We start from the raw sequence: 24,721 nt of genomic DNA, 5'->3' as shown, positions 1-24,721 counted from the left end.
TTCAGTGCGTCTCATTTAACGACTTTATTTATAATCTAGATAGGAAGACAACACATGACATGACGAATGATTGAAACAAGTATTTATGTCGCTCTCTCCATATATAAATTGGATAATAAAACTTCGCTTCTCATATTTTCCTATTGAAAAATATTTTTTTTTTAATTATCATATATTTTAATTTTGGCGCTTCGCTCCATTGCGTTCAGCCTACTTTTGACGTTTACAAAGTGCAAATAAAAGTCTACTTTGAACGAATATAAATATTTAAAAATAATGTTTCAAACAAAACGGCAGACGCAATTATTTATAATTTAATATCTTTTGGCTGACGAAATTCATGTCTATTAAAAATCTTCCTGTTATTTAAAAATAAAGCAATAAAGTATCGTATGAAATATGAAAACATTAGTGGTAGGTTAACAACAATATGGAAAGTGATATAAACATAATAAATTGATATGACATGAAGTATAGAATCAATATTTTGTTTTCTTTATTAATAGATATTAAACAAGGCGCGCCCACAAACGTTTGTAGATCACTGTCAATTGACCCCAGGTCAAGTCTTAACACTTAGCAGATATATTTTATGATGTAATGAAACAAACAACGTGCTTCATACAAATATTTTTATATTAAATTAGCCACCCGGCTTGTTTTTAAAAACAAGTTTTTTAGTATGTATCCTAATACTTTAATTTCTTGCCCCATCACTAAATTTAAAAAAAGTCAAAAAACCTCTTATATTCTGTCAAACTTTTTTCATAAATCTTCAATTAGGTGCTTTATTATCCCATGTCAAAGTATTAGTTTTTAAAATAATGTTGATCAAAGAAAAGACAATCCGCTTTGTATTTTTTTTTATTAATGTCTTAGTTTATGGACCAAATATACATAGGTTATTGTAGATTTATAAATTTAGAAAAAAAAAAAAATCTTAATATATACTAATAAAAGGGCATCAAGCAATTGCCAAAAAAATATTTTTCTTTTTAGTTTTTGCATTCATACATTTTTTTTACATACAACATAAAAACCAATTACAGTTACTCACTACAACTAATTTCATTTAGAACATAACATTAAAGGCCACATATTTGCTATTTTAAAGTTGCCGTTGTGTATATTTTAGTTAATTTTCAATTTTTACAAACTATACATATATATATAAAGCATTCTTTTTAATTCATTATGCAAAAACATGTCTTTTAATATTTAAAAAAAAAAAATAACTGAAAATATAAGTGATACTTGTAAAGGCCCAAATTTTTGATGAATTTCAATATTTCAATATATAAAATATAAAGAAATCCAGAAATTCTTTACAAAAATTTCTCAGATTATACTAATATTTATGTAAATGCACAGTTTATCGAAATACCTATTATATTTATGGCAGGTAAGGTTTACATTTACACAGTGTGAAAAATACTTATGTCATGAAAATTTTGTAACAATATATATTTTTATAAAATAAAATGTTCTTTCATAAACATTTTATGCATTGACATTACTATGAAACAATGCTATTCTTACATTAACTTAATGAGATTATATCTAAAACTAAATTATGGTTCCAACTCTTGATTTATTGCTTTGAATAAACCTATCATCAGAATTAGCGTTTGTAGCAAACAGACAATATTTTTGTAACAATAAAAAAATTCAAGTCAATTGACAAGCAGCTATTACTGATGTTGGAGACCTTAATCTAATAACATTGAAAATAAAGATTAAACTAATATGGAACATTAGAAAATAGATAGGAAACCGATTCTCCATTATGCGTACGCCGAACAGCCTCTGCTAACATCATCGACACATCAATACATTGTATTTTAGGGCAGTCTTGCATGTGCCTTTCTTGGGGTATAGTGTTAGTCACAACGACAGCTTCTAAGCAGGCATTATTGATACGAGAAATTGCAGGACCAGAGAAAATACCATGAGTCAGAATTGCATATACCTTAGTGGCTCCTGCTTCTATTAATTTTTCTGCAGCATGACAAATAGTTCCACAGGTATCTGCCATGTCATCAACCAAGATAGCGATTCTGTCCTTTACATCACCTACCAGTACCATTGAAGCGACCTCATTGGCCTTTTTCCGTTCTTTGTGGATAAGGGCAAACTCAACATTCAAGCGATCTGCAATAGATGTTACCCTCTTAGCTCCACCAGCATCGGGCGATACGACGATGCTAGTTTTCCAGTCAGGAATATTCTCTTTAATCCATTTCAATACAGCCGGCTCCGCGAAAAGGTTATCGACGGGGATATCGAAAAAGCCTTGAATTTGTGACGCGTGAAGATCCATTGTTATAATATGATCTGCTCCAGATACTGATAAGATGTTAGCGACAAGTTTGGCCGTGATAGGAGCCCTGCTTTTGTCTTTCTTATCCTGTCTAGCGTAAGGGAAACACGGGATGACGGCGGTTACACGAGATGCGGATGCTATTTTACAAGCATTTATCATGATAAGCAGCTCCATTAGATTATCGTTAATTTCACCACTTCCACTCTGTACGATATAAACATCTTCTCCTCGCACAGATTCACCAATCTCGACACACGTTTCCATGTTACTAAATTTCTTGGTTACCACTTTGCCAAGATCAATTCCGAGACGGTCGACGATTTTTTGCGCCAAATCGGGATGGGAGCTACCACTGAAAACTTTGATGTTAGGCATTCTGGTTGATAACGGTGAAGCAAGGTGATCTAATTTATTCACTACTTCTTCTAGAGTTACAGTTGATTTCATCAGCGCCGTAGTGAAGATTTGTTATGTTTCGTCGCCCGCGAATAAAACGCCGGGATTACAGGTAATACCGACGACAAGGGACACTTAATGCAACGTGGGGACTCTTGTTGAGCCGCAAATACGCCGAACTTTACGCGCTTGCTGCCTCGCACGCACGTTTTTATATTATATTGAATGAATTGTCAAGCAAGACAGCTTAAATGATACGGGTGTGACCAGTTTATGTCACATTAACAAAAACAAATATTTATGTTATATTAGAAAAATGTGACATAACTGTGTTATTATATAACTTATTTACTTTGATCATATTATTATCCAAATTGAGTTTTATTGTTAAAGTTAAAGTTTAGCATAAATGTCATTTCTATAATAAAAATCCCTTTCCTTAAATTTAAATATTTTTCTTAACAGCCTTTGTAATAACAAATTACTTTAAGTTTTAGCAGTGCTATTTTATACATTATTTATGGTTACATTTAATAGTATTGTGCTTTAAAATAAATTAAGAACCTCGGCTAAACTAAATGTTTGTTTCTAAGTTTGTTACAACCTACAAATATAAAATTGTTAGGTAGAAGAAGTGCTTTTTTATTTTAATAATTTTTCTTTGTTATTAAGGTTGTTCGTTCATTTTTTTATGAGTAAGTAACCGAGAACATCATCTAAATGTGGAAAGATGAAGTTCTCGACGTAATAAGACATAGCATGTTGAGTAGATTTACATATTATTTTAGAAAATTCATGCCAAATCTATACGTTTGTACTTTATATAAATTTATTATATATTTCAATTTAATGGTTGTATTCATTAAGTTACAAGATAATAATTTAATTTTTAACGATGTTAACTTGTACATTATAGTGGACTGACAACACCACATTGTCAAAATGGTATTTATTTTGAAATTTTCATAATGTCAACAGTTGGGCAAAATTCTTAAAACATCTATTTTTTATAACTTTTCTATTTCCTTAATCAAGATGACAGCGATATGTTCTTGAAATAAAATAAAATATATATTTTTTTATTAGTATTATTAGTAGTATTTGTAGAAACCATTATGGAGGAAAATAATATAAAGTCAGATACAACAAAATTAAAATTGGTCCGTTGTATGGAATGGCTTCAACATCAAAACGATCCAAAAAAGCTGTCCTTACAGAACCAAAATGATATACAGTTTATATGTGAAACGAATGCACATCGTAAGAAATTTTTGCTTTCGGTAGCAGACGATCACGCTACTGTCCCAGCTGGAATTGACGAGCCAGCTATAGAACCGAAGACCGTGGTAAAATAGTATTTAAATAATTTATTTATTGAGCCCTATATATACTTTATATTATAGTCTACTGTTATTCATACGATAGAGCCGAGATGGCCCAGTGGTTAGAACGCGTGCATCTAAACCGATGATTTCGGGTTTAAACCCAGGCAAGCACCACTGCAGCTAATTCTTCCTATGCTCGGTGAAGGAAAACATTGTGATAAAACCTGTATGTGTTTAATTTTATAGAAATTCTACCACATATGCATAACACTAACTCAATTTGTGGAACAGCATGGTGTGATATGTTCCAAACCTTCTCATCAAAGGGAGAGGAGGCTTTAGCCCAGCATTAGGAATATTACAGGCTGTTGTTGTTGTTGTTATTCATACAATCATTAGCTGTTTTCCTTATAATTTTTTTCTGGTGTTTTAAATGTACATGCATATAATTCAGTTATATAAGATAATATGTTGATTCAATTGAACACAAAATAGTAACTGTAAATGTAATATTTAAATTATCAACAGCCTTTGCGCCGATTACGGGAGGAGGGCCTACAAATGCTATGTGAATGGCAGGCATGCAAGACCTACTACACTAACTATCAACAATTTCAGAAGCATGTCGCTACACATGCATCTGATCTTCACATTATTGATAAAGAAGGAAATGGTAATTATGTTTTTTTATGAGATATTTATAAAGAAGGACTTTACATATTTTATATTAAAGATATTAAAGCTATGTTATCTATGTGTATTTATTTACCAACTTGTGTGTTGATTTTAACTCTCAACAAATACTAGATATCTATTTATATATGCTTTATACTTTGTACTTTGTGTGTCAAACTTGTAAAAACTACTGTATATGCCTGTATGACCAATGGCTTCAGAATAGTCTCTAGATGTTTATAACTCTATTTTTTATTATATCTTGATCTATACCTCTTCTTTTGTATAATACCCATTAAAGTGAGCAGATGGTAATATAAGTAGTTATTTATATTTATAACTCTTAGAATTCTGTTGTGAGTGTTTTGAAGTGACAAATGTATTTTGTAAATTATTACACTCAGTTGAAACACAAAATGCTAGTAATCTGCTAGCAGATTAGAGATAATAATAGCTAACCTCAATCAACTGTGTGTGATATTTTAAATGTGTTTTCTTACTAAAAAATGTACATAAATTTGCTATAAATGATTCTCATAGCAATATTTTTGTGCTTTCAGTGGACTATGTATGCTTATGGGATGTATGTGGCCATAGTACCTCTGATTTCAATGAGATGGTACGTCATATTAACTACCATGCATATCATGCACGGTTATTAGCAATTGGCTTTAATGGTAGAGCAACCTTGAAATTGGAAAGATGCAAAAAGGACTCTACTAAAAGAAATCAATTACCCCCATTGAAGAGTAAACACTGTTGTATGTGGGTTGGGTGCTCAGCGAGTTTTAATTCTATACAGGTAATTCCATATCATTACAACTTTTTCTTCTAACTGTATTTATGATAAATAGTAGATCCATTAAAAGCTAAAGCCAATATTGTGGGCAATCATAGGTTTTGAAAGTATTATATTTCATATTCTGAAGAGTAATATTATATACATAATTCTTCTAAAAGTTTTTGGGTACACTGAGGGGTACAGTCAGCAAAAAAAATATCTTTCATATAATGATATTAAAAGTTTTATAGTCACGGTTAGGTGATCACAGTCTGATTAGTACTGTCTCTTCATGAGACACCTTTTAATTTCATAGAGCTGGAATTTATGTACTTGATTGACTGATTGATGCATACAATTATATTGTGTGGTTTCAGGTGTTCTTTGACCATGTCAAGCAGCATATAAATAACACTGATGAGTTTCTCTGTTCGTGGGCCGGTTGCGGGGCGGTGTTCCCTCGACGTGTTTTGCTTACCATGCACGTCCGCTCCCACACACGCGAGCGACTCATTGCCTGCTTTCATTGTGGCCATCACTTTGCCTGTAATAGAAAATTGAGTGACCATTTGCTTAGACAGGTGAGTCTAACATTTTTGTACGTCTACTTTTGTTACAATAAATTGTTGCAGTCATGTTTTATAGACTGTTAACAGATTGATAAATACTTCAAAATGCAAGTTTCAACGAATATCCAGTAGGAATAAATATTCCTTGATCAAATCAAATCATACTTTATTCGAGTACACTTTTACAAGTACTTCTGAATCGTCATTTAACAATTAGTTAAATTCAGTCGTATATGCAGTTATATATATAAGATCCAGCAGTCATATATGCAAAGCATGATTAGTGCAAAAATCATCACAGCTACACTCTAGTTGCCGTTCTATAAAAAAAAATACTGTTTAGTCGTATTCGTTGTTATATAAAAACACTTGTAGTATTTATTTATTTATTTTATTTATTTATACTTCATTGTACACCACATGTTACACATTATAATATGTTACAATATTATAGCGAGTTATGGCGAGTTTCTTGCCGTTTCTTCTCGCTAGAAGCTGCTTTCCGAAACGGTGGTAGTATTTGATTATTGACGATTCAAAAACGCTTCATTGTGAAGTTTACTTGAATAAAATTGATTTGATTTGATTTGATTTGATTTGATATATATAATATTGTAGAGTACAACGGGCGGTCTTATGGCTAAGTAGTCATTTCTTCCAGACAACCCATTTATTTAGTTGTGTAAATGTACATCTGTGTCCAGAACGTGCACCCGGGCGGCGGCTACTCGTGCAGCATGTGCGGCATCACGTGCGCCAGCGAGTACCTGATGCGCGAGCACGAGCGCCAACACGTGTCGGCGTACGCGTGCGCGCTGTGCGACATGTCGGCGCCCACGCCCGCCGCGCTGGCGCACCACGTGCGCTACCGACACCTCGCCGGACACACGCGCACGCACGCCTGCCCGCACTGCCCCTACAGGTGACGCACGCCTGCCCGCACTGCCCCTACAGGTGACGCACGCCTGCCCGCACTGCCCCCACAGGTGACCCACGCCTGCCCGCACTGCCCCTACAGGTGACCCACGCCTGCCCGCACTGCCCCTACAGGTGACGCACGCCTGCCCGCACTGCCCCCACAGGTGACCCACGCCTGCCCGCACTGCCCCCACAGGTGACCCACGCCTGCCCGCACTGCCCCTACAGGTGACCCACGCCTGCCCGCACTGCCCCTACAGGTGACCCACGCCTGCCCGCACTGCCCCCACAGGTGACCCACGCCTGCCCGCACTGCCCCTACAGGTGACGCACGCCTGCCCGCACTGCCCCCACAGGTGACCCACGCCTGCCCGCACTGCCCCCACAGGTGACCCACGCCTGCCCGCACTGCCCCTACAGGTGACGCACGCCTGCCCGCACTGCCCCCACAGGTGACCCACGCCTGCCCGCACTGCCCCCACAGGTGACCCACGCCTGCCCGCACTGCCCCTACAGGTGACCCACGCCTGCCCGCACTGCCCCTACAGGTGACCCACACCCGCCCACGCTGCCCCTACTGGTGACCCACGCCTGCCCGCACTGCCCCTACAGGTGACCCACGCCTGCCCACGCTGCCCTCGTAAGAGACTTGGTGTCCAAGAGTGCAACACTTGTCTTTTACCTATATTTTGGCACAATCTTACTCCCAGTCTCAACAGATAATATTTTGTTATTCTATTTAAATAAAACATTTTGTTATTCTATCTATATTGGGAAACTTTGAAACTGATCATTTTAAACTGTAGGATCACAGGGATGCAAATATATAATTAGTAACATTATGTTGTCTTAAATTTTCGCGATTATTACACATTTTAATAAAACTAGTTATAACGGATTTGAATCGCGTATATTAATTATTTTTGACATCCCGACGTTTCGAGCACTTTACAGCGTTCGTAGTCACGGGTAGTAGTTTACCATAATATATATAATATACGCGATTCAAATCCGTTATAACTAGTTTTTTTTTAAATTAGTAACATTATTGACCCCAGAAGAAGTAATGATTGAATGGCAGTTTGTGAATAAGAGCTGAGATGGCCCAGTGGTTAGAACGCGTGCATCTTAACCGATGAATGCGGGTTCAAACCCAGGCAAGCACCACTATATATATGTGCTTAATTTGTGTTTATAATTCATCTCGTGCTCAGCGGTGAAGGAAAACATCGTGAGGAAACCTGCATGTGTCTAATTTCATCGAAATTCTGCCACATGTGCATTCCACCAACCCGCATTGGAACAGCGTGGTGGAATATGTTCCAAACCCTCTCCTTAATGGCAGAGGAGGCCTTATCCCAGCAGTGGGAAATTTACAGGCTGTTACTTTACTTTACTTTACTTTATGAATAAGTAGCTCAAAGGCGTTCTAAGAATATATTGTTAAATAAAATTATTAAAATTTATATTTCTAGAGCTGTAACAAAGTGGGATCTCCGAAAACACATTCCAACACACACACGTAAGAAAAAGCGAAAGAAGCGCGAAGAAGACAGCAGTGACGTAGAAGTATCAGAAGGTAATTCAGAAGAAGAAGTTAAGAAGGAGAGAGTGAAGAAGCAGTATGCATGTCACATGTGCCCTGAGAAGGAAGTGAAAATCTTTTCGAGAGGCACGAGGTTGACTACGCATCTCGTTAAAGTTCATGGGGCCCAGTGGCCTTTTGGACATAGTCGATTTAGGTATGTATATGTATGTAGTTTATCTTAGTAGTTAAAGACAGATTATTTAACTTAAGGTAATTTAACAGCTCAAATTGGATCTTTATATTGAAAGTGAGAAGAACTATACTTTACATTTTCATTTTTAATCCAACTTATTTTATTATATTGATCGTTCCCTGAAACAGTCATGCCTCATAGTTCCAAATGTTTTAGCAGACATATTTTCGCAAATAAAAAGATTTATTCGGTTGATACTTAAGTCAAGACATTTCTTTTACTTTAATAAATTGGTTTATATTATCATTACATAGTATAAAACAATGTCGCTTACCGCTGTCTGTTACTGTATGCATAGACCTATAAATTACGCAACGGATTTGGATGTCGTTTATTTAAATAGAAATATTGATTCGAGGGAATGGTTTTGTATTTAATACATGGACAATATAGCACAAAACCACTGATAATTTTAGATGTTTCTAATGTGATATCGTATATAATTCAAATACCACAAATTCTTTAGAATATTTCGTATCGGTTTTGAACCCATGCAAAGCTGGTCCGAGTAGCTTATTAAATAAACAGGCGTTAGTGATCTTATTATTTGTCTATTAATCGTCCATTGATTGCATTCCGACAATCATTCTCAAGACCGTTATTTTTGTTTTAACTAATTTATCTGCCTATCCAATTTATCCTGACCATGAGACCATGTTGTGCAGTATTTGTGTTCTAAAACATTTCTGTACCGCACGGTCTAATTTATATCAATATATTGTTCATATGATGAGAGAGTGATTAGAGATCATCTTAAAGTTATTTAATGATGTCACAGCTTACTCTTATTTATGTAGTAATCATTCAGATTCAATGTAGTTAATATTAAGTAAATACTTTTTACCTAACTATATAAAATTTAAACTACAAGCATATGTACTGTTTAAATTTGCCGGTAAAATAACTTATTGCTCAGTGTAGTCTTGAAGGGCCTTACCAACTATAAAATTATTTTTTCTATTCCAGGTATCAAATAAGCGAAGATGGCATGTACCGTTTAACCACAACCAGATTTGAATTTGAAGATGTCTCCAAGAAAATTGTCGATGGTTACAGTTGGCCAAAGGAGTCGCTAACAAATGAGTTTGAATTTAATCTTAAACAGACAGCAGTCGCCACGGAAACATCACCGCAAAAATTTGAAATATCACTTAAGAATAATAAAAATAGTGACACAGAAGATGATCCAGAAGACAAACAGAATAAAAATAATAAAGCAGTTGAAATTATGATGTGCGATGTAGACGAACATGGCAACATTATTAGCACTGAAACCATCCAATCCGATGTGGTTTACACATAAATAATGTGATAATAATATTAATAATTATTGGATATTAAATATTACGAATAGTATAATAATATGCACTGTTTCATGTTATATTTTTCATTTTATAATTTCAATACAATTATGTATATTAAATAAATAATGTTCATTTTAATGTATATCTTTTATTTTTGTAACAACACATAAAATCATCCTGGATATAAAATTAAAAAAATATATAATGTTATTATACAATTATGTGATTATTGCCAGCACCAAATGATAAAGATAAAATATGTTTCCTTAATAATGAGTTTCATTTATATAATACTAAAAATTATTTTTTAAAACTGGCAATCAATCTTTCGGCTTCTCGGAATCCTGCTTCCACTGCTCCATGGACGGCTGAATGTCTGTGATGTGACGACGCCTCGCCCGCGAAACAAACGACAGGGAAATTGTTACCATGATATAACGGTTCGGATAAAATTACCGCACTACCGCCATTTTCCTCAGTGGCAACACTGCGGTACGAATACGCGCCTCTAGCTAGAGGATTTGACGCCCATTGTGACCTGAAATACCATAATTATAGATTTCAATCATAGATTTGCACTCATCACATTCAAATCACACCGCCAAACAACAGTGCTTAGTATTGTTGTGCTCCGATTTGATGGGTGAGTGAGCCAGTGTAATTACAGGCACAAGGGACATAGCATCTTAGTTCCCATTTCCCAAGGCTGGAGGCGCAGTAACGATGTCAGGAATAGTTAATATTTATTACAGTGTCATTCTATGGGTGATGGTGACCACTTACCATCAGGTGGCCCATATGCTCGTTCGCCAACCTATTCCATAAAAAATAGAAAATTTTAAAATATGCTTCAATAGTAAATTCACGCTTTTTAACAATAATTTAATTCTCTAATCACTTGACTGACCCGGTAAGTTATTTGATAAAAAACAATTTGTTTTGTTACAGCCATTGTTACCTACCTTGTGATAGATTTCACAGGTGTTAAATTAAATTCCTTGCTGAAAAACACTTCCAATAGCTTAACAACACCAGCTTTAACTTTTTCTTCGCTGGTATTCTCCATTTTCTTCGCTCCTTCTCCATAAATCCAAGCCAAAAGCAAATTAGGATGATACTCCACGGTATTGAAACCAGGAATTTCGGTTACCCATTGTTCTTCACTTGTGAATTTGGCTTTATCCTCTTTTCTCCACAAAATATTGAAACAAGCTGGTGTTTTTGGCCACCATGGTTTTGTAAACTCGATATAGATTTTGTCGAGCACGCAGAGTTGGAGATTATTGATTGCATTGATCTTTTCAGAGGGTAAAGGAGGGTTGAACAATTGGTGGTGTCTGAAATTGGTAATATTTATAATTTGAGAGATATACCCAATCTATTGAATAGTAAGCAAGTCAAAGACAAATGGTACCTAAATGCTTATATCAAAGGCCCTGCAAACATTATGACTTTAATGCCTATTCATATACCTACCTAGAAGGGCTTTGTGCAAGCCTGGGTACCACCCACTCATCAGTTATTCTACCGCCAAACAACAGTATGGTGTTGTTTCGCTTTGAGCCAGTGTATTACAGGCACAAGGGACATAACTTCTTAGTTTCTAAGGTTGGTTTGGTCTTACGATGTAAGGAATAGTTAATATCTTACAGTCTATGGGTGATGGTGGCCACTTACCTTCAGATGGCCCATATGTTCGTCCGCCAATCTATACCGTTAGGAAAAAATCAGAATATCAAAGAATTCTCACTAATTTTTTATCATATAAATTTATCGTGTAAGTTTGTGATTTACTGTAATTACAATATAGAATAATGTATCCCAAAAACAAAGTCAAATTTAAATCTACGTAAATTCCTACTAATATTATAGATATCATAATAATTGACAATTGTTACCTATCTTTTAAAACGCCAAGGGATACCGTAACAATGACGCTTTTCGCTGCATACAAACTGCCGTCTTTACATTTGATTTGGACCAGAGGATTTCCGGCATCCAGACCTGGTTTACTTGTCCGCCATTTTATGCTTTCTACCTCTTTCTTAAGGTGTATGTCGATTGGTAGTTCTTTTGAGGGATCAGGATATTTGTTCTGGAATGATAATAATGAATATATATAAATTTTATTCAATCGATGTTTCCACCAGAAACCAGACCAGCTGAGATGACACAGTGGTTAGAACGCGTGCATCTTAACCGATGATTGCGGGTTCAATTTGTGTTTATAATTCATCTCATGCTCGGTGGTGAAGGAAAACATCGTGAGGAAACCTGCTTGTGTCTAATTTCATAAAAACTCTACATCAAAAGTATTCCACCAACCGTATTGAAACAGCGTGGTGGAATATGTCTCAAACCTTCTCCTCAAAGGGAGAGGACGCCTTAGCCCAGCAGTGGGAAATTTAAAATGTGTTGTGTTGTTGTTACCAGTACGGAAACTTAGTTTTATTTATTTCTTACAGGGCTTAAAATATTAATCCATTTCTTTTGTTTGTTTCTCGTGACTCAAATATAAAATAATGTCTTCATATTCAAAATGACATCAAACTTACCAAGAGAATATCAAGGATAGTCTTATAACCTCTTCCTTTCCAGTTAAGCATAAATTCTCCTTCACAATTTGAAAACACTTCCAAACCTTTCAAGGATTTCCCCTGCTTTGGATCAATCTGTCCACCGACGTGGTTATTTTTTTCGTACCATTCTACAAATGATTGGGATAAACTTGGATCTTTTTTCAGAGCTGGATTGGTTTTCGCCCTAGGAATTTAAAATTCAGGCATTAAATTAAATATATTTCACATTTAAATTTGCGTCATTTGTTACACTGATTTGAAAGTAATGTTTAAATGGTTAGTTGTAGACGCTATATAGTAAATATAAGTATAAATCGTGTGTAGCATCTAGCATCAATTGGAGATTCAACAATGATCTATTCGGCTTTAATGGGCAGCGTTGAACACAAGGGAACTGCGAAATAGATTATATGATATAAAGGTGCACAACAGCTGCAAGCCACGGACGACAATTAGATACTATGAGAGATAGATCATTTGAGGTATTCTATAAGAAGAAACTCAAAACTCACGACAGAACACGAACTTCCGAATGTGATATGCGATATTGACTATAATAATTATAAAATTTATATTATACACGTATGGCCAAATGGCCTGAAACCTTAAGTCTTAAGTTGTCAACATTTTATGAGATACAAAGTTATTCTTACAGAATCTAACTGCAAGTGCCAGAAAAGGAGATATTTTTGGTGCATATTGACTTTACCAGTCATAGCAAATAAATTCCCTAACTCCGTCCTACTAAAAGCCTTTCGATAAAGTTTTCAATAAACTTTATTAGTTTGACCTGGAATTTAAACACTTAGCTTGTGATCTGCAAATTTATATTATACCTACGCTGCACTAATTTCAAAATATCATTGGTAATGAGTGGATGTTACAAGAGCTCTCCTACCTACCATTTCTTCTTATATATTTTTTTGTATATGTTAAGATTGTTTTATAAATACTTACGCATTTCGTATACATGCAGAAATTGATCCCTTCGTATTCTTATTAGCAGTAGCTAATTCGTCATTTAAAGCTTGAACGATCCCTTCGCCCGCTTCGATGGGCAGTAAATTTCCGTTTGACAGGACAAAATATTTTTCGTCTGGTTTCGGTCTACCCAAGAGACCTAATGGATTAGCTAGACCAAATACAACATTGTCTTTCTCACCGTGGCACCTGAAAAGCGTGAAATTTATGATTTGTTAAAGTAAAATTTCAAGTGTCTTCGTGTTTAGTTTTCTTTAATTATTTTACAAATAAAGGAAGAGGACTGTCATGGTAAGTATAATCTTTATAGAAAAACAAGAGTCGTGAGTACATATGAACAGGAGTGGTGGCAAGTTTACGTTTGTAAGCTTTCTGGTTCTATAATTTGGTAAAAACGTAGTCAGAGAGATCAATCATTTGCAACCTCGTCAGATTCCTTTATTCCTTTAAAGAAACCTAAAACTGTAAAAAGGCATCGTTTAAGGTTGTGCGCACAACTTTATTCTTACTATACAATTCTTAAACAGTAAATTCACATCTATTACGGCATCTTAGTTTGATATTCGATATACTTGAATGATGCAGTTTGTTGTTCAAATATAACCATTGGTACCCATCAAGATTGAATACACAGCCACCCATAATTTAAAATAACAAAGTTACACTTATAAATATGTTGACTCACCAAGCGGCTCCCAAATCAAGAAAACAGTCACCATATTCCACAGTACGAATTCTACCCCCAATTCTATCAGCTGCTTCTAAACCGAGCACCTTTAAGCCCGCCTCGTGTAGTTTCCTCAGCGCTGCGATCCCGGAGGCGCCACAACCAACGACAATTATATCCATAACTGATCTGAAAAAAAAATATTACCTTATTATATCATCATCATCATTATCCTCCTGCCCTTATCCCAATTTTATTTGGGGTCGGCACGGCATGTCTTCTCCATCCATGTTTCTCTGTCGGACGTCATCTCATAAGTAACATTCTTTCTAACCATATCTTCTGTCACACAATCCATCCATCGTTTCTTTATCCACATCCATGCTCAAGAGCTTCCTTACAACATGGTCAAATAATAATAATAATAAATAAATTGACGAACGAACCATGTACATAATTCGCATCAACGGATTCTGAACTTAAAATGTATTACATTACGGAACTAAAGTTTTGTTTGTATAGTTTTTATCATAATTTGAAGTACACAATCGAACCGTCAATAAAATATTAGCGAATTCTGATAATTTTGTGACGGAATATTCGCGAACATTATTTTGTAAATACATGTATATTTATGTATTGCATGTGTTTACAAATAAAGACACTAATCATAGATTAAACAAGATTTACTCAATTGCATGCACTAATGTATCACCGGCCTTAGAAGTGGGGTTATTTTAATAAAAATTAAAAGAGACTCACGTGACCATTATGTTAAAAATTAGCACTCGCGTTGTGAAACCGAGAAAATCTCAAGTTTATCTAGCCGACTGACCTCATCTCGACGAACGCGAAACTTTATTACGTAACTGATAATGGAATTATTATAATTGTTGTATATATTTACTTATAAAGTTACGGACAAGCACCAGTTTTTTTTTTATTTCATTACGTACTTATATTGATTTAACGATAAAATCATTCTGGTTTTTACGGTAAAGACGCGAACATGCCGTCCGGATTTGTTGTATCCGCTCATAGGTTATAAAATCGCTAATTATGTTTGAGTTACTGTTGTTTGAAGGCGAGGTTTTTATGTAAATTTATTTAAAATATTTACATTTAAACAAAGAACTATGTCCATTTAATAGTTTTGTTTGAATTCCATCCATTTAAATTGTGTAATAATATTTACTAGCGATGCGTTTCGACTTCGCACGTCTGAAATTGTCAGCGTTTCTCTACTATGTTGTGCATGTATTATACATATCAATCTATCTATTACAAAAACCGCATCAAAATGCGTTGAATAACTTTAAAGATCTAAGCATGTATAGGGGCAGACAGCGGTGAGCGACTTTGTTTTATACTATGTAATGATGATGTCCGATCACTAGGTTTACTTCTTGCTTATGCACAGAACGAAAGAAGTAAAGTTCATCTGTGATACCAATTGCAGACATAATTATATAGTAAGATTATAAGAAAGCATGAGATGACCCAGTGGTTAGAACGCGTGCAAATAAACCGATGATTGCGGGTTCAAACCCAGGCAAGCACCACTATGCTTAATTTGTGTTTATAATTCATCTCGTGCACGGCGGTGAAGGAAAACATCGCGAGGAAACCTGCATGTGTCTAATTTCATCGAAATTCTGCCACATGTGCTTTCCATCAACCCGCGTTGTAACGGCGCGGTGGAATATGTTCCAAACCCTTTCCTTAATGGAAGAGGAGGCCTTATCCCAGCTGTGGGAAATTTACAGGAATAAATAAAATATGGACTTACACACTTACGTACAAGTTTTAAGCTTAAGCGTATTATAAAATCTCATAGTTTGAATATCGAAATAAAATTAAACACAAATCAATCATAATTAACTAATACTTTCTTTGAATTTACTTTTGTAATTATTCATGTTTCTTTTTAAATAGGTACAACTAATATTATAAACGTGAAATAACTGTTTGTCTGTCGCCCTTTCACGACGAAAACGCTGATCCGATTTTGATGAAATTTGCTATGATACAAACTTGAACTCAAAGAAAGGACATAGGCTACTTTTTCCGCCTAACACATAATAACTCCAATCCATCAGCCCATTTCCGTCCACTGCTGGACATAGGCCTCTCCAATTGCACGCCACTGAGATCGTTCTTGGGCTACTCGCATCCAGCTCCCGCCAGCCATTTTGCGTAAGTCGTCACACCATCGTGTCCGAGGACGTCCTACACTACGTCCTTCTATGCACAAAACACATGACAACTAATACTCTAAAATGCGGGCGAAACCACGGGTGACTACTAGTAAAAAATAAATAAAACAGACGTAACATAAAAATCTATAATGTGCGTCTAGATTATAGTTAGGATTGCTACTAAAACTAGACGAACTGCATTCTTTGACAACCCGCCCGTCCTGTGACATGAACGGCGTCAAACGGCTCACTAGGAAGTCCATACTTCGCGTTCTATATAAGGATTGAAAAGTTGCCGAGTGAAAGTTGTAATATCATATCATAATGATCTGTGTTTAACGTATTTGGTGGTTGTTTTAGGTAACATTCTTGTATTTTAAACATCTATAACATTGATCGGTAATGTTATGGATTGATTTTGGATTAGGGATTCCTTAACACTAAGAAAGATGAAAGGACGATCCCTGAAGGTTGGCAGAGCTAAACGAAGACGCGTAAAGAGTATTCTGTGTATCCAACGAGAGAGAGAGAGAAAATTAGGATTCGTTTTTTTATGGCATAGGTGGCAAACGAGCAGGAGGCTCACCTGATGGAAAGTGACTACCACCGCCCATGGACGTCTGCAGCACCAGGGGGCTTGCAGGTGCGTTGCCGGCCTTTAAGAAAGGATAATAACTTGAATTTCACTGATTGAACAGAGTATATTTTAGACCACACAACTCACTATTGACTTCAAATACATCCTGGGTAAAGCCATGAAATAATATGTGTATTTACATCAATACGTTGAAGAAAAATTTACTAGTACACTATATAAAATTATTGTTATTTAAGAGCTTGAAATATTTACGTTCCTTTCACAGGATAATTGCCTAAAAACAATCCAATGATTTATTTTTCTATAATCACGGAAAAGGTATACGTTAAAAGCTATTCGTCCTGTCTAATGTAATAAAAAATGGTCACCCTAATGAAGAAGCAACCTTATACTGACGGTGCGGACATCGTACTTTCAATAATGTCTCGATTTATCGTTAACAGCGGGAATAGGAACGAGTTTAATACTCTACACTCATAAATATTTCATGTTCAACCTTGCTTCCTGAAGCGCAATTAAAAAGCCTTAAACATATTTTAATAATTGAAGAATTATCTCACAAACCGTATAATCCGTCGTAATTATTAGTCAAATATATATTATGAAAGTCAGCCCTCTCTTAAAGACAACAAGCGCCCGGGTGTAAGTGTATATTAATTTAAATAATTGTGTTAACTAACATGACTGTATTTTTTTTAAATGTTGAAAAAGATTATCTACTGCGTTTCTTGCCGGTTCTTCTCAGGAGAATCTACTTTCCGAACCGGTGGTAGCTTCACTTAATTGTTATATGACGATTCAAAAGTGCTTGTAAAAGCCCGCTTGAATAAAGTAGGTATATTTTGATTTTAATTTTGAAGTCTTTCGGTGATCTGCCCTCCACCAAGTTTTTTAAGGAACCATTTCAGGCATATCCATTACAGAGCACTATGGGTAAAGCGTGCAAGTATTAGCATATAACATTCATATGAAAGCCGGCAGAATAATGTTTAAAAATATTACGGGCTAGCATTGCTGACTTTTCATTCTTAAATAAAACTCATATTGTCCTCGGTAGAAAAAAAGCTATTTGTGAATGTCTGCCACAGGTCTATGCACTGTCTTTGAAGCAGAGTAACAGAATAGTCTCTAAATCTTTTTCTACTAAGAAGAAAAGCTTTCACCATGGAGCGTAACATTTTCGGGCTGATCCTTAATATGGCATGAAGGTATTGAAGAATGGCGTGCCGTTTGTCATCACGATTGTATATCGTGATGACAAACGGCACGCCATTCTTGTTCGAAGCTGCTCGAAGAAATAGATCAATTGTATCTGGACAAATTAATTAATAAAAAATCTAGTAAAAACTCTTTTAAAAAAAATCATTGCACCTGAAATTCAAACAGCGAAGGATGTTCTTAATTCGGTTACAATCAGTAGAATTAAAAAAAAAAACTAGAAAGAACTCTTTAAAAGAAAACCAATTGAACTTCGAATAAAGAATGACGTTTGTAATTCGGTTGTATTTTTTTAATGTTTGCTCAGAACTTAGACATTTAAGATCCGATGTGGGATATCTTTTACTGATTAAAAGGATGTACTTCCTTTTAGGCACAATTTAGATTTGAAGAAAAAATACGAGCTCATATTTTATTTAGTTATTCTACCGCCAAACAACAGTACTCAGTATTGTTGTGTTCCGGTCTGAAGGGTGAGTGAGCCAGTGTAACTACAGGCACGAGGGACATAACATCTTAGTTCCCAAGGTTGGTGGCACATTGACGATGTAAGGAATAGTTAATAATTCTTACAGCGTTAATGTCTATGGGCGATGGTGACCACTTACCATCAGGTGGCCCATATGCTCGTCCGCCAACCTATACCATAAAAAAAAAAAAAAGCTAGATTATTACTCCAAGTCGTATTTGTTAAACTTTTATATCATTTTTTTTCACGTAAGTCGCATTTTCGAGTTTAAACGAGCAGCTACCGTTCCTCACGCACGCGCGTAACCGCGCAAACAGGTTTGTGCAAATAAGTGCAAAGCGATACATGAGCGCATAGCTTAGCATTTACTTGATAAATAATGATGTTTCTAAATTACACATGCCATCAATAAATCAATGAACTCTTATAAATTTATACACATTACATATTTTTATCAGCTAATCATTAGATTGATTTTACAGTTTTATTCGAATATCTAACGTAATTACCTTGTAAGGTCACCGAACCCGCCTTCTGCGTTGGTGGCCTCAGATTCGATTCTCGTTTATGACAAATACACACATAAGTACCTACAGACATTTGGCTTGTTTCCGTTATCGTATCTGTCGAATCATATTTGCTCATAATCCAATATTTGATTACTATCTTAAAAATATTAAATTAATAGTACAACCAAGTATTAGTTACATGTAATCCCTTTATTGTTTCTTATACTTAATTATTATTTAAAAGTAACAGTCCCACGGTTGGGCTTAAGTTATCTCTCACATGAGGAGAATGAGAGGAGCTTCTTCCAACACTATGCTCCAATGTGGATTGGCGGAAACTCATGGGGATTTTTTAATTAAACACATGTAGATTCCCGTGATGTTTTCTATGACCGCTGAGCACGAGATTAATTTGTGTTCATAACAAATTAAACACATGAAAATGCAATGGCGCTTGAGTGGGATTGTATACGTAATTATTGGTTAAGAAACACTGTTCTAACCACTCGGCCATCTCGGATTCAAAAAAATGTACATTTTTTTTACTTTGTTTTCATAAATATATCAATTTAAAATAATAACATAGAAATAACGATTTTATTGAAATCGTATATAAGAATAAGACATCTACTAATATATTACTAATAAGGAGCACTTTTACCCAAATTTTCAAAATTAACCTTTCAATGAAACGCCTAGCCATTTTACTAAATAACGCCGTTCAACCAGCGCTTGAATAACACTACATCTTTCGTTCACAGAATATTATTATAGGGTTATTTGCTTTCGACTCTCCGTTGTATTTTTTTAAGTCAACCTTGCTGACTCCATGTCTATGTGTTCTTGTGTTTGTCTCTAAAGTATATTTAATAATAATGAAGAGGTCTTCACCTCAGTATTCATACCAATGATATTCTAATAAACAGATATGTTATACCCATATTAATCAACAGAATAAAGTGTGCCGCGCCGGGGACCGTTTATTTTGCATTTCGTTACAAGTAAAAAGAATACCTTGATAAAAACAATAAGTAAAAGGGATAACTACATGTTTTAATTACGCAAAACGTATTACTACATAATTATGATGTATTATAACGTATTACTGGCATAATTATGATGAAAACGTCTAAAGGCAAACGTTTCAATTAGGACGTTTTCTACTCTTCACTTTTTGCGCGTTAATGACATATCTGTTTACTACAACATCATTTGATTCATACACAATATTTTTATTAAAATACTTAAGTAAGTACATATTGTAATAATAGTAATATTAAATAAACGAATAAAAATTGTCTGTATGTATATGCGCTCAACGGAAATTAACGATTGATATTCAAAAAAAACGTTGGTCTGTTGATCTGTGTATGTATTACGAACAAAAAAATAAGCATTCTTAGTCACCGTTTGAAAAAGTGCTCTTCTAAATAAATTGGAAAAAAATATATATTATTTGAATAAACTTGTCGCAAGCTAGCTGGAGTTTTTAGCTTATTAATTCAGTAGTTACTATGACCGGTTGTAGATTATGAACTCCCGCCGTAACTCTACATTACATACATACATTAAACTTCATTTAAATAATGAATGCCAAAAAAATCCTTAATAACGGGAGCTGTAGTCCATTCTAACCACAAGAGGATAGAAGCCAAATATTTGTCTCAATATTTGTCATTGAATTGAAGCGATTTCATTGGTCGAAATTGAATAATCCACGAACATTATTGGTTTGGAAATAATAGCGTTTTGAACGGCAAAGAAGCTGGATTGGAATTGGAAGTAAAATTAAAGTGGATATAAGCACTATATATTAATCGGAAACTGTGCTTAAGACAGCTGATCTGAAATTTAAGGTTTGAATAAACAATATGTAATACGTCATTTTTTCTTTCATTGGTATAGGTTACTACGTTTTGTGATGGCACATTGAGTCCATAGATTTTATATCCGAATATATAATTTATAAAAATAAAAACGTGTATATGAACATGCGGAAAGTACGGGAAAGTATTACTAGAATGACGTTCCCACCTATAATATAAAAAAGGTTAATTAAAATGCACAAAAAACCTAACCCAACTATAACGTCTTCGCCTTTTTGTGGGACATCTTATATCAAAACATCTGCCATGCAGGTGCTATCCACGTGCCAGCCTTCTGGATGTGCATATGATTAAACTTCATATCATATTTCTTTAATCTGAAAACATATGGCCGTTAACAAAATTCGTGTTTCGCTCGGAAAATATGAATCTTATCGAGGTAATTTATGAAACCAAAAACATATTATTAAAACGTAATTGAATTTGTTTGCTCATTAATACGAAAAATTACGCAAACTTTTGCGGTTTTCAACGTAAAAAGTTAGCAAATAGTAATAGCCAAGGTAATGACAGTAGTCATAGTCAGTAATTTCAAGGTAGCATTATCATTTTTAAGATTTGAGCATACCAGGTAGAGCGTAGAAAGGGCAAACTCGCTATTAGAAAATATAAATCTATCAATAGTTATATCGATGTGAAAGTAATTCTGTCTGTCTGTCTGTCGCACTTTTACGACCAAACTGCTGAACTGAATTTGATGAAAATTGGTATGAAGCAAACTTGAACTCCAGGAAAGGACATGGGTTTCTTTTTTGCCTAACACATGACAACCAACCCCTAAAAAGCGCGCGAAGCCACGGGCGACAACTGGTATACAATAAAATCCTAGAGTAAAGTCAGTTAGTTTAATTAAAGAGATCAGGAATTTATAAATCTTAGATCACATGCTGGGTAGCGGTTTGACGACTTACTTGTGGGCAGATGTGACCACTTACCATCGACTGGCCAACGACTTATCATTCCCCAAGCTGAATGTCACTTCAATTATATAAATAGCTTTACGGTATTCTGGGAGTTTAGTACCTGATTGTAATTTAAAAAAAAAAAACGTTTTAGTTAGAACCATAAACGCATTACTTACAAACTAAGCATTGATGAAAATGTTGAAATCAGCAGTGCAATTATGTAAGAATTTCATTCGTATATCAATTAGGAATAGTATATCAATTGGGTTCACAGCCGGCTTATGGTGATATGCCATTTTGGTAACTGTATCCGAACCACCGACACCGGCTCCAAATATACCAATAACTATAACTACATGATATAATCGTTAATCGACTTTTAAGTAGTCTAATATTTTTCATTTCATTTAACTTAGGAAGACTCTAAAGATATGTTGAATACGCAATTATTTTTATTACTTTTTCGTGCATATTCATTTGTTTTAAAATAGTGTTTTGTTTGAAGTCGGTTTTTCTTTTTGTTAAAATTTTATTTATTTTTTGATTTTAAGTGAAGCTGATGTTGACTAACTAATTTTTTTTAATATGGATAGATTAAGCGTTCCGTTTATATGAGTCAGAAACTACTTCGAGGACAATTTCAAAGGAAACTTGCGAATAAAGCAAAAATAGACTTTCGAAAATGCGGATTTAATACGTCACGCGGCGTAAACTACAAGGATCCCTCGAAAGAGCTGTAATCGAACTCAGCAAAAAAACTTTGAAAAAGACCAACTATATTTCGTACATCATATGACATCACATCACATACACAAAATTTGATTAAAGATAGTAAGAAATTCTGCCCCATATCGCACCCTAACTGCGAGCCGTATAGGAGTTCCATCACTACATAGCATAAAACAAAGTCGCTTTCTCTGTCCCTATATCTTTAAATCTACGCAACGGATTTTGATGCAGTTTTTTTTAAAAGATAGTGTGATTCAAGGGGAAGGTTTGTGTATATAATACACCCTTACCCTTGAAGTATATATTTTATAATAAAAAAATAATTATCAAAATTGGTTAACGTGATTTTCAGTTATTCACCTATTTGTCGCGCATATACATAACGCAAATTTAAGACTTATGCCGTTTTCACATGGATACCATCATCGGAAAAAAAAATAAAAAAATGGGACCCCACGGGAAGCACTACCTTTCAAACAAAAAAAAAATTATCAAAATCGGTCCACCCAGTGAAAAGTTATGAGGTAACAAACATAAAAAAAAAAAAAATACAGACGAATTGATAACCTCCTCCTTTTGGAAGTCGGTTGAAAATTGATAATTATAATAGTCGGATATCACATATGATGTTTTCGTCATTCTCCTTACAAATTGCCTCCACGGTACAAACATAAATTATCGTTCAAAATAATTTATGAAACAATATCAGGGACCCATAGGTTAATTGGTTAATGATCTTGGGCTAAACATACAAATTTGACAGACTCCATATTTCATTGCAATTTTAATTAACACAATCACCAAGCACAGTATTCTCATTTCGGCTTTAGAAAGGTCGTTACAATTGTTTCACCTTGCTAAGGCCATTCCGATGAACATCACTTCAAAAATTGCAACGGAACACTACATCTGTCAACGGCCTTATCTTTTGCTTCAAGACTTCCTGCCCATAGCTATGTTAGTAAAGGTATCTGGTACCTCTCCTTTTTGCTTCGGTCTTACAGGTCAATTTGGTATTTTTGGCATAATTGCCAGATTAGGTTGATAACTGAATTGAAGGTACAGTACAATAACAGCCCGTAAACGTCCTACGACTGGATTTAGGACACTTATTTTGAATAAAGGTCTTATGTTATATTGAGGCCGACGGGCTACTAGACCACTTCAAGTAAGTGGTCACCATCCTCCTAGACAATTGCGGTGCAAGAAATTTTAACAATTTCTTACATTGCAAATATGCAACCAACCTTGGGAGCTAAGACGTGATGTCACCTTGTGTGAAGTGACTGTAGTTACACTGGCAAAATAATACGAAGTATTTCTGTTTGGCAGTAAAATATCGAACTGAGACAGAGTTTCCAAGGCGAACTTGCACAAAGCCAATAAATTATAAAATACAATACGTTTTTTTTCTACTAAATAAAGTTAGCTGTCATCTTACAGTTAACATAATTTTGGCTTAAATTAAAATTCATTTAGAAAAATTCTATTAGTCTCTTTATCCGCGCCATAAAGCAGCATTAATCTAACGCTGTTCTGATGAAGTTAATATTTTGTTTCTTTTAAATATCTTTAAGATATAATAAAACCCACACGCACAGATTTATCTTCGTATTTGGCCTTTACTATATTTTAGAATTCACCAATGAAAAAGCAAACCTTGACCCTGTTTATGGAAAACTGGTTCTGTACTTATACATCGTATGAGAATTCGGCCTAATGTCAAAACAATGAAACCTAATTAAGCGATAACAATCAATACGTTAAGGCTATGGTATCAGAAGTGAGAACTAAGCCTATAATCGTTAGACTTACTTGAAATATTTCAGATATTCATTCAGTTGACAAACATATTATTATAGTCGCGCGTCGCATATTTAAACAATCCGTATTTACTTTGTACAACAATT

General features: G+C 34.9%; 3 protein-coding genes across 5 annotated transcripts in view; 1 reads left to right on the top strand and 2 right to left on the bottom strand.

The window, feature by feature from the left end:
* Positions 1 to 848: 848 nt before the first annotated feature.
* Positions 849 to 2,975, bottom strand: LOC124534703 (ribose-phosphate pyrophosphokinase 2). Its single transcript, XM_047110687.1, has one exon. The coding sequence runs from the start codon at positions 2,768 to 2,770 to the stop codon at positions 1,742 to 1,744; it is 1,029 nt and encodes a 342-aa protein (XP_046966643.1). The 5' UTR covers positions 2,771 to 2,975; the 3' UTR covers positions 849 to 1,741.
* Positions 2,976 to 3,664: 689 nt separating this feature from the next.
* LOC124534620 (histone H4 transcription factor) lies at positions 3,665 to 10,208 on the top strand. Its single transcript, XM_047110559.1, has 7 exons — positions 3,665 to 4,065; positions 4,573 to 4,717; positions 5,280 to 5,521; positions 5,878 to 6,081; positions 6,774 to 6,991; positions 8,463 to 8,729; positions 9,735 to 10,208. The coding sequence occupies exons 1-7, from the start codon at positions 3,835 to 3,837 to the stop codon at positions 10,069 to 10,071; spliced, it is 1,644 nt and encodes a 547-aa protein (XP_046966515.1). The 5' UTR covers positions 3,665 to 3,834; the 3' UTR covers positions 10,072 to 10,208.
* Positions 10,209 to 10,218: 10 nt separating this feature from the next.
* LOC124534621 (spermine oxidase-like) overlaps positions 10,219 to 24,721 on the bottom strand; it is a 34,413-nt gene continuing 19,910 nt past the window's right edge. Inside the window, exons 1-7 of one of the 3 annotated variants that reach the window (XM_047110560.1) lie at positions 15,062 to 15,216; positions 14,318 to 14,488; positions 13,609 to 13,821; positions 12,628 to 12,835; positions 11,971 to 12,167; positions 11,035 to 11,409; positions 10,219 to 10,610 (exon numbers count right to left, since the gene is read on the bottom strand). In XM_047110560.1, coding sequence (XP_046966516.1) covers positions 10,373 to 10,610; positions 11,035 to 11,409; positions 11,971 to 12,167; positions 12,628 to 12,835; positions 13,609 to 13,821; positions 14,318 to 14,488; positions 15,062 to 15,069 — 1,410 coding nt within the window. In that variant the 5' untranslated portion in view covers positions 15,070 to 15,216 and the 3' untranslated portion in view covers positions 10,219 to 10,372. Of the gene's footprint in view, positions 10,611 to 11,034; positions 11,410 to 11,970; positions 12,168 to 12,627; positions 12,836 to 13,608; positions 13,822 to 14,317; positions 14,489 to 14,745; positions 14,914 to 15,061; positions 15,217 to 24,721 lie in introns of those variants that run through there. The other 2 variants (XM_047110562.1, XM_047110561.1) reach the window with 2 other exon arrangements.

This window comes from Vanessa cardui, chromosome 13 (assembly GCF_905220365.1).
Source record: "Vanessa cardui chromosome 13, ilVanCard2.1, whole genome shotgun sequence".
Classification (NCBI taxonomy): domain Eukaryota; kingdom Metazoa; phylum Arthropoda; class Insecta; order Lepidoptera; family Nymphalidae; genus Vanessa; species Vanessa cardui.
The sequence above is the reverse complement of the archived record's forward strand: the minus strand, read 5'-3'. Positions and strand labels throughout refer to the sequence as shown.

Coding starts and splice junctions, on each gene's coding strand:
- LOC124534703 (XM_047110687.1), bottom strand. CDS start 2,770: ATGAAATCAACTGTAACTCTAGAAGAAGTAGTGAATAAATTAGATCAC.
- LOC124534620 (XM_047110559.1), top strand. CDS start 3,835: ATGGAGGAAAATAATATAAAGTCAGATACAACAAAATTAAAATTGGTC. Junction 5,522..5,877: donor CGAGTTTTAATTCTATACAG/GTAATTCCATAT, acceptor GTGTGGTTTCAG/GTGTTCTTTGACCATGTCAA. Junction 8,730..9,734: donor TTTGGACATAGTCGATTTAG/GTATGTATATGT, acceptor TTTCTATTCCAG/GTATCAAATAAGCGAAGATG.